The sequence below is a fragment of the Coenobita brevimanus genome, chromosome 24 (assembly GCF_032717465.1).
Source record: "Coenobita brevimanus isolate Jiangsu-jjx chromosome 24, ASM3271746v2, whole genome shotgun sequence".
NCBI lineage: Eukaryota > Metazoa > Arthropoda > Malacostraca > Decapoda > Coenobitidae > Coenobita > Coenobita brevimanus.
The window spans coordinates 5,424,758-5,443,035 of NC_136977.1; the positions used below are offsets into that span (position 1 = coordinate 5,424,758).

Here is an 18,278-nt window from a genome sequence, read left to right on the forward strand (position 1 = left end):
AGCTACAGATGCAGGGAACAGTCCTTACAGCAAGATCCATGAGCATCACTCATGCTGCACTCACACTTGTCAAAGTAAAACACAACCTCACTGTCACCTTTTTGCACTTGAAGCATCTCTAACCGTGTCACCTACAAATACACTCTTAAATTGTAACTGCAATATCCTGTCAGCATCATATAATACAGTAAATAATTTGTGTACATATATATATATATATATATATTGTATACATATATATGTATATAAATATTTTTTTTCCTTTGTGGCAAACCTGCTAGATAAAAAACTTACGACATTTTTCTTACTGTCTTCTGAACTTAGAGAGCAGAAGAGAAGGAAGGCAAGTGTGATAAAAGTTATATCCTAATTCCTGATTATCATGACACTGAGGATTCATGGGATTCTCGTAGTGTAGTGTCTTTGGCGTCAGCACTATGGTTATTTGTGGTGCGAATGGTAGCGGTGGTTGAAGATGTGGAGGTGAGGAGGTCCTCCAGTGTGGCTAGGTCTAGTTCTGTCTGGGTGCCCATATCCACACCTCCGTGGCTACTTCCTGTCACAGATCCACATCGGCTGGCAATGTTCAGCATCTCTCGCAGACCCTAAATGTTCAAACAGGGTAGCATCAAATCATTACTATGATACATTTTACTAGACACTGGCACGAGCATGTAATTACTAACTGGCATGTCGACATCCTGAGTAGATGAACAGTGTCTGGTGGTGTACAGTATAGGCTCTACTGACTTAATTTTTCAATTTTTTTTTTTTTTAACTTTCAACCTGTATATGGCATCTGACATTGAAATGCCAACTGGATGAGAATTGTCGTTCTTGAAACAAAACCAAATTTTTAACGTTCTGGATTTATTGTCAGCTTACTATTAATACAGTAGTTAGTATGGTAACATACATGCTACTTAAGACATTATAATGATCATTGTAATTTTATTTCCTATTAATACCAAGGCATGTAGCAAATCCAAAAGGAAAGTTCAAAATGAAGGAAAATTATGAACTGTATCCAGCGAAACTGAGAGAAAATTATGAACTGTATCAAGCGAAACAAAGAAAATTATGAACTGTATCCTGAAAGACTGAAAGAAAATTATGAAATGTATCCAGGAAAACTGAAATTTACAATGCATCTGTGGAAGCATACTACAGAAAGTTGGAAAATATTAGTTAATACACTTCAAATAATATTTCACAAACAGTCTTACTGAAATTTTCAACTTCTCCTGGACTCAACCAAACCCTGGATATTTGAAAGAAAACAATCATTCTCCCTACACTCAAACTCAAAAACTTCCCAGCATTCCTGCATCATACAGATCAGTATCTGTCCATCCAAAATCATGGAAATGGTTTATATGAATATCCACTACATCCTTCCATCTAATTCCAACCACACTCAACCAACACCCAGACTCAATGCATCCTGGATGGTTTCAATAAGAACCAATCACCATTAAGGAGCACACTAGAAGCAACAGACATAAACAAAGCTTTTGACAAGGCACCAAGATACCCTGATAAGTAAAACCTTAAACCAAAGTGAAAGAAAATTATTAAATATGGCTTGCCAATTTCCACTTAGGGCAACAAGTCTCGGAATTCTACCAAAGTTCTAATTTCAAAATACAATCCAATGATGTCCCACAGAGTTCAGTCCTTTAACCCTCACCTTTTAACCTGTTTTTCACCATGACCTTCCATTCCCTCCTCCTTCAGTAACAGTACTGCCCTATGTTGACGACTTGGCAACAGCTTCACAGCACTTCAAAACTCAAGCAGTAGCCCAGCTCCAAAATGCACCTACTCCCACAAAAACACTACCTTAGACAAAAATGAATGACTGCCTCACCAACCAAATCAACCATTACCCTGTTTACTACAGACACACATAAATCTCAAACACAACCTCATGATTTTCTCCTCAACAAACTACATGTACTCCCACTGGCCCACTGTAAAGAAACCTCCAAATTCGAGGACGAAAATCAGGACACCAATGACTTTTTCTCAGCATACCAGTAAAATCAGTGCAGAGACATAACTGTTGTTCTGAAACAATATTCTGAAAACATTCACAAGCACTACCTTCACACAGCAGAATGATCCAAATTATCTGAACAACAGTGAATTATGTTTGCCTAAGCTGAAGCTCAACCTTAACCAACACATACATAAGCTTCAAATAATAACCTTAAGAATATTAACAGGATGAAGGTCTCAATAAGAAACAGAGGCTTGAGTGTTGCAGCTGCACGAGGCTTACATGAAGGAGTATTAGTGCCAACTTTAACATACGGAAGTGAGACTATGGTGTGGCATGAAAATGAAAAGTTAAGAGTGAGAGCAGTGGAGATGGGACTGCTGAGGAATATATGTGGAGTACAGAGAGTGGACAGGATACGAAATAATGTGATCTGTGAAAGATGTGGAGTGAGGAAGTCTGTGGACATCAGAATTGAAGACAGTGTACTGAGATGGTATGGTCATGTGGAGAGAATGGATAACAAGAGTGTGGTGGAAAAGGTACATCTGAGCGAATCTGATGGAGGAAGGAGGCGAGGTAGGCCAAGGAGAAGGTGGAGAGATATGGTGGACAAGTGTGTGAAGATGAGAGGTTTGGAAGTCAGTGAGGCTAGGGGACTGACAAGAGATCAAGCTGGCTGAATGAATACTGTATTGTGAGAAGTGCATGATCAGGGATTTGGCACCCTTTTTTAATGTGACTGTGTCTGGATTGACTTTATCAGATAAGTTTATATGAAGCTACGGAACGTGGTGAATATTTATAGCACATCAGATGGGGCCAGGATTCCGAGGGCTTGAATGGTGAGTGAATGGAAGCGTGGTCCATTGGACTGGGCAAATTTGGGCTGTCTGGACACTGCTACTCCTCACCCTGCCCTGGGGTGGGAAAGGAGGTCCAGATGATGATGATGATTTAATAATATTACATCAACAGATCACCTATATCAAAAAACAAACACTTCCATTCATGGATCATTTGAATATGAGAGGCACACAGTTGCCTGTGACAGCTTGAGACTTATACTGCCCTTGTAAATTTAGGCTGCATCACCCCCTCCCCTCCCTCTACAGAGAAACAACTATTCAACACTGCACAGTGTCACAGAAATATCCCTCTTCTTGCACGTAACACAATTACACACATACATATGAAGTTTGTCCAGGAAAAAAAAATAAAAAAAATAAAGTGCACCAACTGGCTGGCTTAGCATGATCATTAACAGTGCTGTGTAGCAGCGACTTTGAGCTTTAGTCAATCACTAGCCACATCATTTAGTCACCAAGGTGCCTGTGTAAACCACAAAAATTTTCCATGTACTGTATACACTGAACATTCAGCACTTGGGGTTACTACACATAGTAAACTCTCAATTATCCTGCACAATTCAACCAACCCCCATGCTGGATATTGCTGAACACCAAATATTGCAAAGTACAGTACCTCCAATCAGATATCCATTTGGCGTCGAGCTGGATAATGTTACTATTTGTCTTGACCCTCTATCCTAAAAACTTTCCTATAATATTACAGTACTATTGAGTTCGTTCGTTCATTTTTGAAGGCTCCACCATGCTTGCATGTGTCAGCCTTGGTCACCAAATGATTTAATACAGAATGTAAAAAATCAAAAGAAAAAAGGGATTTGTTGTGGAATAGACAAAGAAGACACAATAGTGAGAGGGCAAATAACAACTATAAACAAGCAAGAAACGATTACACAAGGATAAGGAGAAAAGCCCAAAGACAATTTGAGGAAGACATTATGAATACAAGTAGTGATCAACTGAAGCTATTTTACAGCTACATCCAAAGCAAAACCAAAGTTAAAGATAAAACAGAGTCCATTACGGATGAGGGGATCATCTATACACAAGAGAAAGATATTTGTGAAGCACTAAATAAAAATTTCTGATCAGTTTTTACAAAAGAAAATAATTTTGAAAGATGATATGGAACAAGCATGCCCAGACATATTACCAGACACACAAATATCAGAAAAGAAGGAGTTACATAAATCAGGCAAAGGAAGAGCAAATGGCCCTGAAGAAATTTCATGTTGGGTGCTACATGAATGTGCAAAAGAGTTAAGTAGACCAATATACTTAATATTCAAGGAATTTTTGGGTCAAGGTACTATCTATCTATCTATTTGTCTATTGCCAGATGCCTCAATCCCGCATCGGGTGGCCACAAACAAATTGCATTCATGTTGCCCTATCCCCTGCCATTTCACTGCCCTGCTCCCAACTCACCCCCCCCTCTCTCATATATCTCCACTCCATCCCTCCATCACATCCTCAGCCTCCCCCCCCCCCACCTCACTCACATACACTCTCCTCGTAGGTCTCTCACCCTCCAACCTCTCAATATGGCCAAACCACCTCAGTGTGTTCCTTCTAACGCTTCCTATCACATCAACATCCACACCAAAACACTCCTTTATATCCTCATTTGTCAGCCTGTCTCTCCATGTGACTCCACATGCTCCTCTTAAATAACTCATTTCCACTGCTCTCGCTCTTGACTTGTGTCCTTCCAACAATGTCCAATCTTCACTTCCATACGTCAGAGTTGGTATCACGCTACTGTCATGCAGCAACTTTTTCACTTCCATGCTCACTTCCCTGTTTCTTATCACTGCTTTCAAGGAACGAGCAACCTTTCTTCCTTGCTGCACCCTGTCAAGCACTTCACCCTCCAAACTTCCATCTTTACTCATCACAGTCCCCAAGTACTTAAACGTACTCACATTTTCCATTTCCTCACCATTCAACCTCACTGTACATTCACTGACTTCACCTCTCTCAAAGACCATCACTTTACTCTTCCCTACATTCACCTTTAGATTGTTTCTTACACACACTCCCAAACTCATCCACCAAGCCTTGCAGCTCCCCTTCGTCTTCACTTAACAATACAGTATTATCTGCAAACAACAGTACAGGGAGTTTCCAAACACTACCCTCTCTCACTAGGGCCACTCCAACATCCAATGCCCTACCTGGTATCTCTTTTATTACCCCATCCATGTACAGACTGAACAACCATGGAGACATGACACATCCCTGTTTCAACCCAACCTTCAAAGAGAAAAAGTCACTCAGTTCACCATCCACATGCACTGCAGCCTTAGCACCATCATACATACTCTTCACAGCATTCAACAACTTCCCATCTACTCCATATATTCTTAACACTTTCCACAATCCTTGTCTATCCACCCTGTCATATGCTTTCTCCAAATCCATGAAGGCCGCATACAATTTCTTTCCTTTCTCAAGGAACTTTTCCACTAATGATCTAAGAATGAATATCTGATCTACACAACCTCTTCCCTTCCTAAAGCCTCCCTGTTCTTCTCCAACTAATTCCCCTGTTATTTCCCTAACTCTGTCAATAAGTATCCTACCATACACTTTTCCTATTACACTAAGACGACAAATGCCCCTATGATTACCACACACTTCTTTTTCCCCTTTTCCTTTGTACAAGGGAATAATTATACCTGACTTCCAATCCTCCGGGACTCTACCTTCCTCCCAGGCCAATCTGCACATCTTCCACATCCATTCTACTACTATCTCTCCCCCATGCTTCAGCATTTCACCGCACACTCCATCAATTCCTGGGGCTTTCCCCAATTTGACTTTCTTCATTGCTTTCACGATTTCTATCCTACTGATTTCTTCCTGTCTTCTCACCCCCCTCCTCCTCCCAGCCATTCCCCAGCCACTTATACATGCATTAGTTCCATTCTCTATGTTCAACAATTCCTTAATGTGTTCTCTCCATCTGCTCACTTTTTCTCCCTTCTCCTATCTACCATTTTTATCTTTCACTCCCCTACTAACTTCACTGCTACCCTGTCTTACTCTCCTCACCTCTTTCCAGAACATTTTCTTACTGTCCCTCTGGTTTACACTTACTTCCATTCTCTATGTTCAACAATTCCTTAAAGTGTTCTCTCCATCTGCTCACTTTTTCTCCCTTCTCCACTGGTAATCTACCATTTTTATCTTTCCATCCCCTACTAACTTCACTGCTACCCTGTCTTACTCTCTTCACCTCTTTCCAGAACATTTTCTTACTGTCCCTCTGCTTTACACTCAAATTCCTTCCAAATTCCTCATCCACTCTCTTCTCACTCTCTCTTACTAATCTTTTCACCTCTCCCTTTCTACATATAACTCTCTCTTCCACCTCTCAACTTCTTCCACATCCCTATTTCTCATCCATTCATTGTATGCTTTCTTCTTTTGTGCCACAGCCTCTCACCTCTTCATTCCATCATGCTGTTCCTTAAACCTCCTTCTGTCTTCTCTTCACCCCACACACAACGTCACATGCTGCACATATTCCTTCTGAGAATATCTTTCACACACAAGGTACACTACCTGATATTTGGAAGAAAGCAAATGTTGTTCCTCTATTCAAGAAAGGGAATAGACAAAATCCACTCAACTACAGACCAGTATCACCAACCAGTGTTGTATGTAAGATATTAGAAAAGCTGATTAGAAAAGTTTGGGAGAAACATCTAGAACACATGATATCAGAAAGGTAGTTTCCTTTTAGAAAGGAAAATCATGTTACGAATCTATTAAGCTACTACGCTACAGCTGCAGAAACATTACAGGAAAGAGAAGGACGGGTGGACTGTATCTATCTAGATTTCAAGAATGCATTTGACAGAGTACCGCAACAAAGACTTTTATGGAAGCTGTATCATCAAGGAGGAATCCAAGGCAACCTGTACTGTTGGATGCAAGATTTTCTCAGAAAAAGGGAAATGAGAATAGTACTAAGGGGAAATAACTCCTCATGGAGGGAAGTGACTATCAGAGTTCCACAGGGCTCAGTGCTGGCACGAATTACAGTATGTTTTTAGTGTATATAAACGACATAGATAAACGATATAGATAGTACTAATGGAAATGAAAGCTATCTAAATATGTTTGCTGATGATGCAAAAATACAAAGAAGAATTACTAACACTGATTCTTGTAGAGAACTACACGAAGAATTAAATATCCATCCACCGATCATCCAATCCTACGTTGCCCCATAAGGAGCACAGCAGCATGGGGCTAGGCAGGTTGGTCCTGACATTTAATATGACAGTGACCTGCTTCACTCATCCCTGAGTGGCTTTACGTACACAATAAACCCCAACCATCCCTTGGATATAAACTTTCACAGACTCAAACCAACTGGAGCGCCGTAATTACCCACTAAACCACCAGGCGCCAAATTTGGTTATATGGTTAACACCCAGCATAGTAAATGGTTTCCTGGTGTACAGGAAACAATTTGGCTTGTCACTAAGTGCTGAGTCACTCATAGGCAGTACGAAGAGAAAAGAATGAAGGAAGGAAAGACAGAAGAAGGACTGTGAAGTCACCAGTAGGCAGAAGAATAAACTTCATGAATGGAGCGATAAATGGCAAATGGAATTCAATGTGGACAAGTGTCATGTAATTATGTTTGGTTAAAGTGGAAAAAGACCAGACTGGGATTATAAGTTAGGAAGTAAAACCCTACACATATCAGAAAGAGAGAAGGACCTACGAGTGACTATCAGTAACAGATTATCTCCAGCTGACCACATCAGTGAGAAGGCACGGAACATGTATACACTGCTTGCTAATACGAGAATAGCATTCACATACATAAATGAAGACATGCTGAGAAAGATAACAACATCATTCATCAGACCAATCCTGGAGTATGGATCAGTAGTCTGGAATCCTCACCTCAAGAAACACATAGGTAAGATTGAAAAAGTTCAAAGGGTCACTACAAGTTGGGTACCAAGCTTAAGGGATGTAAGCTACGAAGAAAGATGAGAAAAATTGAATCTGCCAACACTACAGGAGAGAAGGAAAAGAGGAGACATGATTATGCTATATAAATGTGTCTCTGGGAAAGAGAAAACAGACATAAATGAGTACAGCAAGCTCGCCCCGAATGCGTGGGTTTCGATCCAACCATGGTGCGTTCAGTGTGAAGCCACGTACATTCGAACTACTCCTTATTTTGCTCCCTAGACCCCCTAAATGTGGTGTTTTGCTGTTATTTCTCATTGATATAATCAATATAGAGCACTTTAAGTAGTTAGAAGGTTTATATAGTGTTAAAACTTACAAATACAGTACTGTGCAGCAAAACTTCAACATACAAATACGTAAACAAAAGGCAACAATCCAACACCAATCACAGGTAATCATATAAATCAGGTTAACTGGTTACAAGGCTTTATTTACTGCTTTAACTTTATTCAAGTGCTTTAACTTACAAGTACATACCAGAATAGTAAATACTTAACTTACAAATACAGTGCTGTGGAAAAGCAGCCGAGGTCATCATGTGATCAAAACAAACCGCGCACACTGTGCTGATGTTCGAGGGTTTGGCCTTTCAAAGGCCTCTCTTGGGTAAATTTATAGTTTTCGTAAAGGTTCTTTAATCTTACATTGTCTTACACATATATCCCAGCACTTACCGCGTATAATTGCGAGTGCATTTGGTGAGAACGTGTTCAGGGAGAGCTTACTGTATATAACCTATGGGGAAGCATCAACAAGACAACACTGCAAAAAACTGCATAAAAAGAGAGGTGATAAAGATGTAAGGAAATTCAGTTTCCCAAATAGCACAACTAATCAGTGGAATGCATTACCAAATGAAATAGTCTGTGCCAAAACAATACATAAATGTAAGGATATGTATGATAAAAGTGATTTAATACATGGTACATTACGAGCTTGACTCATTCCTGTTAAGATACAATTAGGTATGTATATATACACATACACACACACACACACACACACACACACAAAAGACTGTTTGTGCTTGTCAGGCAAAGCAAAGATTCTGAAGACTTGAGTGACAGGTGAATGATAATATCACCCTCATTTCACAGAAACCTAACAGTTCTGCTACTGTTCAACTGTAACAGGTAATTCCATGCAAATGTCAACCCTTCGTGTCAATCTCAAAATTGACCAAAAATACAAAAATTATACATCATTTAAAGTTTAAACATGAATTTTATGAATCTGGAGAGAAAAAGTCTCTAAACTGTCTACTGAGAGTGAGATATTAAAAAATGTCATACCATGTCACTGAAGAAAAATTCATGCTGAAATTAGTGATATTCTTATCATCATTGACCCGAGTATATATTTGTTTGAAATGCTATCGCTGGTTTTTATTGAAATAGCATCTATTTGAGTTGGAGCTGCCACTAGAGTTGCTTACATATACTTTGTGGTCAGACTGTGGCATGACCTTGAAGTGGAAGTACTTCAGGAGTAACGTGTTTGACTTTTTTAAACATTTTTCCCATACACAACATACAAATTGGAGAAAACTAACATAACTTTACATTATAAACAGGCATCCTAGTACCTTACTAATGTAGCCCTGTGATACCTTGTAAGAGACTGGTAAGCCATAAGCTTCATCACACACACTACATGCATAGCGTGAGGTGTGTTGCCGGAAAAACATGTAACATTTCTCACACACAACTTTAAATGAGAAATCACTGCAGTTACACTAATTCAGGGAGAGATGGGTGGGTACGGCGGGAGGGGTGGATGGGATGATGTCATGGATGGCACTGTTGGGAGAGCAGGATGGATGGCATTTGTGGGTGGAGAGGGTGGGTGATTGTGGTTGCTGGGCAAGATGGGTGGTTGGAATGTGTGGGTCGCCAGTGTGTGTGGTGACATGGTGGGTTGTCAGGGTCGGCTGAGAAGATTGTGTGACCAAGGTGTTCTGTGTGGGTGATTGGGTTGGTGGGCTAAGTGGGTGGGTGGGTTTTGGGTGGGTAGATGTGTTGGGTGGCACTGTTGGATGAGCTTGGTGGGTGCCATTCCTGGGTGGGCAGGGTGAATGGCCAATATCAGTGTGCTTGGTGGGTCGCACAGGTGGCTGGGAAGGGTTAGTGTTGGATGGGTTTAGTGAGCAGGTGGATAAGTGTATGGGTGGATATGTGGCTCCCCACATGACAAGGCAGGACTGGGACTTTTAGGGCCAGTAGTCATGTAACTTGTCACAGTTAATTAGATTTTAGTACTGTATATTGTTTAGAAGACAAATAAATATTTGGAATAAAATTTTATACAGCAGGGTCATTCTACTGAAATCTGCTAAAGCCTTAATACAATTATTGCTCTCTGAGCTGAAGGTGGATGCATATATACTCGTAATAATACACGTACTAGTAAAATATATTATTACGTGTGGCAAGATGTGAGAGACAGCAAAGCTTCAGATCTCCAATCCATCCGCCTAACAAATCGGTGGTTTTGTGGGGGTAAGGAGGGGGAGTTGGAGGGTGGATGTATACAATTAACCTGCCCTCTGGTGGCAGACTTCCCTGTCCCCTTATTAGTGTTCACTGCTGTTCTGGTTCATTACACAACTAAGAAGTTGTCAAAACAATATGAACTGCAGTCACTGAGTCAGTGCCTGAAGAGGGCATGATAAAAGCTAATTACCTTAGAAAGAGGGACATAAACAGAGTGGGTCATACTGTACTCAGTTTCATTTCCCTGACAACCCAGACAGAGATGTGATAGCAGAGGACATGGTTGTGCAGGCTTTGCGAACTCTCAAGTATCAAGAATGGTACATACATTCAAAGGGGTGACTTTTCCCTCCTCGATCAACTAGTCTATGCTGATGTCATGTTGTTGATGTCACTTGAATATGCTGAAGTCACTTGAACATGAATTGTCTTCTGGTTGGTTCATTCATCATCTAATCCAGTGTTGTCCCATGAGGCACACAGGTGCCTGGGGCTAGGCAAGTTGGTTCTGACATTTAAGATGAGAGTGACCAGCCTCACTCATCCCTGAGTGGCATTATGTGAGCAGTAAACCCCAACCAACCCTTAGATATAAACTTGCACCGGCTCAATTTGATTGGAGTGCCTTAAATGCCCACTAAACCACCAGGCTCCATACATTAGTTATATGGTTGCCATCAGCATTGTAAATGGTTTCCTGGTGTATAGGAAACCATTTGGCTTGTCACTCACTGTAGTGTCACCCACAGACAGAAGGAAGAGGAAAGAATGAAGGAAGGAAAGACAAAAGAGGAAGGATGGAAAGATGGAAGGAAGAGAGGAAAAGGCAAGCACCTGAGAGCAGAACTACATCAAGCGAGCAGATAGTGAGCACCCCCACCAACCACTTTCTGGTTAGTTTATTGTGTAAATTTCACATCAGTACAAGTTTTGTTTATGTCTGTGATATTTGCAATTACTGTAACTGTAATATGAGTTGCTTGTATAATCGCATTTCAATAAAAATCACACGTGACGTTTCTTACTTTACCAGTAATATGTAAGACACTGACATTTTTCTTAACAGCACAACAGTTATCAGGAACATTCAAATCTGCTGGGTATGGTTATGATCCTTATCCACTGACATACCAGTATTATTGATATGAAGCACTCCTTGTCTGAACCAGTCATATCAAAGACTTATTGAAATTCCTTATGCCAACTACAAGAGGGTGTAGCATCATGGTAACGTTCCCCATGGAACTTTTGAAAATCTATATATCACTCAAATTAAAACATATAAACAATCCGACTGTGGTATGATGTAGGGTAATGTGTTGGTTATATAGCTTGCAAAAACCATTTGTTTATATTGCATATTTTTGCAGATATAACAGAGTAATTCAATAACTTGTCTTTGAATGTAATGTTCTTCATGATGGAATGACCCTAACTCTCTTGTTTTTGGATCCTACCCATTCATGAAAGATGTAAATCAAGGAGTCTATGAACAACAGACCTGAAATGAGTGTGCTTACATGGTACCGTCATATGGAGAGACTGGATAAAAATAAGGTGGTGACAAAGGTATATGTGAGTGAGTTTGAAGGTGCAAGGAGGCACAGAATGTAAAGATGACAGTGGGAAGATGAGGCTAATGAATCAGTTAGAAAAAGAAGGACAGAGCTTGATGGGGCTTTGGAAATGGCAAGGGACTGAGCTGGTTTGACAAATTTTGTAAAGAGAGGTGCATGACAAAGGGCTGACACCCCTTTTTTACTCTTACAGTCATAAGATTGACTCCAACAGGTAAATATGAAGCTACATGAAGAAGATGTGCCTAAGAGGCTGAGGCAGGATTCTGGGGGCTTGAATGGCGAAGGAATGATTATGTTGCCCATTTCACTGGGCATGCTTTTGATTTTTTTCACACAGTCATGCATTTCTTTCTTTTACTTTGCTTTCTGGACCCTACCTTATCCCACCCGTGGGTGGGAAAGTGATGAGATGACGACTGCAATGATGATGACAACGAAGGTGATGATGATGATGACGATGATGTTGACAATAGTAATGGATCCTCTATCTATCTATCTATAACCAGATGTCCTAATCCTGTGAGGGGTGGCCACAAACAAATCACCTCCATGTCACCCTGTCTCCTGCCATTTTGATGCCCTCCCTCAACTTACACCCCGCATCTCTCATATACCTCTCTACTGTTCTCCATCACTTCATCTCATTCTTGGTCTCCCCCTCCCTCTCCCTCCTTCCACCTCACTTACATACACTCTCCTAAATAGTCTCTCACTCTTCATCCTTTCCACATGGCCAAACCACCTCACTGCATTTCTCTTAATGCTTTCTATCACATCCACATCCACACCACAATGCTCCTTCACTTCCTCATTTGTCAGTCTCTCTCTCCATGTACCTCCAGATGATCCTCTCAAATAACTCATTTCCACTGCTCTCACCCTTGACTTGTGTACTTCCAGCAAGGTCCAAACTTCACTTCTACACATTATATAGGGAATCACAATACTGTCAAGCAGCAACTTTTTTACTTCCATGCTCACTTTCCTTTTTCTTATCAATGCTTTCATTGAACCAGCAACATTTTTTCCCTGCTGTACCCTTTCAAGCATTTCATCCTCCACAATTCCATCCTTACTCATCACACTACTCAAGCATTTAAAATGCATTCACATTTTCCATTTCCTTACTATCCAGCCTCACTGTGCATTCTGTGATTTAATTTCTCTCAAAGACTAAAGTTTTACTCATCCATACGATCACCGTTAGAGTCCATTTCTTATGGTACATACTCTTCCAAACTAATTCACCAAGCCTTGCAGTTCCCCTTATTCTTAATTTAACAATACAGTCATCTGCAAACAAACAGAACAGGAAGTTCCAAATGCTGCCTTCTTTCATTAGTGCCACTTAAACATCCACTTGGCATACCTTGTATCTTTTATAACTTCACCCATATACAAACTGAACAACCATGGAGACATAATACATCCCTGTTTCAATCCAACATTTGGATAGGAATATTCACTTAGTTCACCATCCACACGCACTGCAGCCCTTGTACCCTCATGCATACTCTTCAATGGCATTCTCCTGCTTCCCATTTATTCAATATATTTTTTATATTTTCCACATTCCTTGTCTGTCCACTCTGTTATATGCTTTCTCCTACTCAGTCCATATTTTCAGTGGAAATAAAGGTTAGGAGGAAGTTGATGATGATAATTTTTGTCACTAGTACAGTAACAGAAAGAGAAATAAAGCAAGATGAACAGAGTAGTACACATGGGTGGAGAGGCACTTGAGAAGGTAATAAAATGAAGTGTGGAGTGAAAGAGATTGCCTCATGGTAAAAGAATAAATGAATCTTGGACAGTATCTTGTAATGGCAGGATGGTTGGTCAGGATGTGAAAAGTTCTTCCAATGAATGTGTGCTGCATCCAATACTTGTATCGGCATCAAACCTAGCAGTGAATTTAAGAACACTTTCTAAGAATTTCCAGAATAGCTGCATAAGTAGGATGGATGGGATATTTACCCAAAAAATTTCAGAGAAACCTAAAATAGAAGAAAACTATAAGAGCTTTAAGAAGCACTGCTGAATAGATGATGAGAAACATACCCAGACAGTACATATGTTTACAGAATGCACATAGTGTACAAGAACATTAAGTGCAAAGAGAGAGGTTGTGATAGTAAGAGTTAGAATAATTATGAAACATTAAGACTGTAATGGGTTGGAAAAGAAGAGTAGAATAATATACTGATCTGAGATATGAAGAGCAGAGGTTACCGAGAAACTGAAGGAAGCAAATAAGGACAAAGCTTGGAGGCATTTCGTTCAACATCATCTCATTGCAGGGTTCTAATATAATAATAATGAAAAGATGTACAGTACTAGCTTTTTAAAGTCAGTGTGCAAGCATGTGTGTTGTCCATACCTTGTTTTCTGTGGCAAGAGCTGTGATGAGTCGTTGCTGCTGCTGACTCTCATCATCACCCAAGGAAGCCGCTTTCCTCATTACTGCTACCATCTCGCTAATACGTTCAATTTGGGCTGCCAGCTGCAAGACCATAATACAGCAATATATTACTGACTTATGGATTATATGACATCAGATGTAGTTCAAAATCAACAGCAGATAATTTTACAAAATTAATGACAAGTTTTGCACCGGAATTATGTCCTCAAAAAACTGTGCGTGCTATGGAATAATATTTTGGTAATTTCTAAATACTCAGACCTCACCAAATTTATTGCATAGACATCCCTTCAATCAATGCAGTGCTATCCTCAAAATACTCTATGGGTACAATGAGTGCCAAGTCAAAATGACTTCTGCACCCCAGGAAACCACTTAATATGCTAGGTGGTAACCATGTAACCAGACAATTGATGTCTGGTGGTTTGCTGAGTTAGGACACTCCAACCTGAAGAGTTTACATCCGATGGGTGGTTGGGGTTTATCGCTTACACACTGCCACTCAGAGGAAAGAACTGGTCACAAATGCCTTAACTCATTCAATCCAGTGTTTTTATGTGTGTTGTCTCCAGGCTATTTTATTCTGCTTAGGGGAGACTTTTCAAATTGAAAGGGTCAAATATGGCCTTGGTTAACTTCATCATTACTATCTGTTTCATTTACAAAGGCTCCAACATAGTTGCATACACTGGCCTTGGTCACCTTATGGCGGCTCTCTGCACTGCTTGATCTCTGGCAGCCTCCATATTCAGTCTCTTATCCCTGAGGTCACACTCTATGGCTTCATCCCAGGTCTGTTTTGGTCTGGCTCTCACAACCTTTGACAAGCATACCACTCACCTTCCACACCAAGTTGTCATCTTCTATCCTCTCAACATGCCCATACCATCATAATCTACCCCTTCTCATCAAAGCATCAATACATTCAAGTTCCATCCTTCCTCTCGATCTCTTCAATTACAATCCTAGCCCCCCCACGCCTCTCATTCAAGCACACACACATCCATGTAATCAACATTTTTGTATGTTTCAGTGAATGAATATCCTCTTTCTTGACTGTCCAGGTCTCATTACCATATATTACACTATTAAGGTCTCATTATGGTATATCTTTACACTCCTAACACAGAGGCAACAGAAAGAGAGACAACCCCAACTTCACGCCAGAAATTCAAGGCCTCATCAGTCAACGAGACACACTACGACACTCCCCAACACCCCATACACAAGACATCGCACAACAAAAATACACGAACTCAACACTCAAATAAACATTAAAATATCAAAACAGCAAACACTAAATTGGAATAATTATCTCCAAACACTTGATCACAAAACAAACACCAACAAACTCTACAAAACACTAAACAGCATCACACTCTCCAACAGCAACACTACACGATCACATGCTGCCATCACAACAACAGACAACGTATCTTAAATAAACAACAAGCAAACACTCTCACCAATCACTTTCACATGTCAGCCATCTAAACCCCCATCGCGATGACTGACTCGTCATCCAACTCAAGAGAGAGTTACCCACAGACTCAGACTGTGCACCTTTTACTTACAACCAGATGAAGCACATCATTAGCAACCTTAAGCACTCATCTGCCTGGGGACCAGACAACATTAGCAATGTACACCTTAAACAACTTGGACCACACAGCATACAAGCACTCACCAACATATCAAACTACAGCTACTCACACAACATAATACCCAACATCTGGAAGCATGGCACTATCATCACTATCCCCAAACCCAACAAACATCCCACATTACCTTCCTCACACTGCCCCATCACACTCCTCTGCAACCCCTCCAAAATCAATGAATGAATGGTATCACAACTAGTTACACCTCATATCCCCCTAGCTCCTTCACAACATGGTTTTAGGCTGCTACATTCCACAAACACTCTTCTTACAGACCTTACACAGAGAGTTTTTGATGGCATCAATTCAGCTAAGCCACCACACAGAACACTCCTAGTCACACTAGACATTAACAAAAGCTTTTGATGCCATTCCTTGCCACAACTGCACAAACAAAATATTCAACACAAACATACACAGTAACACAAAAAGATGGCTGGCAAACAATTTAGCAGGCAGATGTGCACATGTAACAATTACCGGTCAGTCATCAAACATCACAACTTTCACAAACGGCATCCCCCAAGGATCTGTTTTGTCTCCTACTCTCTTTAACCTATAATTGCAAGACATACCCAAACCCCACATACACACAGCTTCCTATGCAGACAACATACACTAACACATACACACCAAAATGCAAACACAGCTGCACACATCCTCCAACCTTATCTCAACACACTATATGAATGGTTCACCACATACAGGCTCAAAATAGCCCCAGCCAAAACCACAGTCACCCTTCTCACAAACTGGACAGCAGAACACAGTCACATTCCATACCACAGACACACACACACACACACACACACACACACACACACACACAAAATCCTTGGTGTAACATACATTAATGTCATTTAAACAACACATTACAAACATTAAAGATAAATTAACACCAGGACTCAATGGCTTGAGGTCACTTGCCCATACAACATTTGGACACAAAAAAGAAACCACCACCACAGTATACAAACAATATATACATTCAGTGATGAATTATGCAAGCCTTGCTTGGGCAGTAAAATGCTCTACAGACCTAACAGAACAAGGCCCTATAAATAATCACAGGCTGCACAGCTACTACACCCACAGCCCATCTACACCAAGAAACCAAAGTCCTCAAAACCAAAGATCATCTAGACATGAAAGGCACACAAATTCTCGCCACAGCCTCCACAAACCCACAGCATTCACTACACTACATGGCAGCACATCCATACACACCAAGGAACATCAAAACAACACCCAGCACACAATCTCATACACAAATACTGTCATCTCTCCCCCCTCACCCGCCTCAAACCATCTTCCAGAAACATATCCATGCTCAAATCACTTGCCGCTCCATTCAGTCACTTAAATACAACACACTGCTGCATGCATGGTCTTCTTATATCCACCCTTCTGAGTCCCATCTCCCTCGTGAGGACAGGGTCCACCTGGCCAGGCTGAGATGTGGTTATCATCCAGCCCTCTTAAGCTATCAGAAGAGGCTGGATGGCTCCGTCACTGACGCCTATCCAGGATGCAACACAGCACCCCATACCATTAAGCACATTATGGAAGACTGCATTGCACACAATCACCTATGCCAACAACACAACATCCACTCCTCGAAAGCTCTGTGGGAAACCCCGATCTCGGCCGCGGCCTTCCTTAGGGACTTGAGGCTGTTCGGCCAGACTGCCTAGGGAACAACAACAACTACCGTACTACTACTACTACTAAATGTCAACATGTTATCACAAGCCTATGATGGACCAAGATAAGTACAGTAATTTATTTAAAAAAAAGAAAAAAAAAAAGTTATGAGTTGCTTCAAGCTATTCTCTCTGGCAGGGAATTCTTCTTTAACTACAATGTTGAAATACGAGCCGAGACCCGCAAACATTTTCTTATTACACATCACTGAGATGCTGATGAGAAGTTCACATATACTGGTGCTGTGCACCCTGGATGAAGCAACTATGGTGTCCACTTGGAAGCCAATCTCCTCATACCTCCCTGCACTTCACCATGGCAGGGATCCTGGTCCAACCCCGGTGAGGCACTGTCTACCATAAGGGAGTTTAAGATCCCAACGTAATGTATGTTCTGCACTGTCCCTGTGGGGCAGCCCCATACAAGCAGTTGCTTACCTGTGGTGATGAGTCTACTCAGTGAGACAAACTGATACTAAGCAACAACAGCAACATAGTGGAAATAGCCCTTTTTGTTCGAGTCCTAATTCAAGAGACTTCACACA

General features: G+C 40.9%; 1 protein-coding gene across 2 annotated transcripts in view; it reads right to left on the bottom strand.

Moving 5' to 3' along the window:
• Window positions 1-275: 275 nt before the first annotated feature.
• The window catches only part of LOC145393478 (FGFR1 oncogene partner 2 homolog), an 84,425-nt gene continuing 66,422 nt past the window's right edge, over window positions 276-18,278 (bottom strand). For both annotated transcript variants that reach the window (XM_080267587.1, XM_080267586.1), the window contains 2 exons: window positions 14,328-14,450; window positions 276-605 (listed from right to left, as the gene is read on the bottom strand). In XM_080267587.1, coding sequence (XP_080123713.1) covers window positions 381-605; window positions 14,328-14,450 — 348 coding nt within the window. In that variant the 3' untranslated portion in view covers window positions 276-380. The remainder of the gene's footprint in view (window positions 606-14,327; window positions 14,451-18,278) is intronic.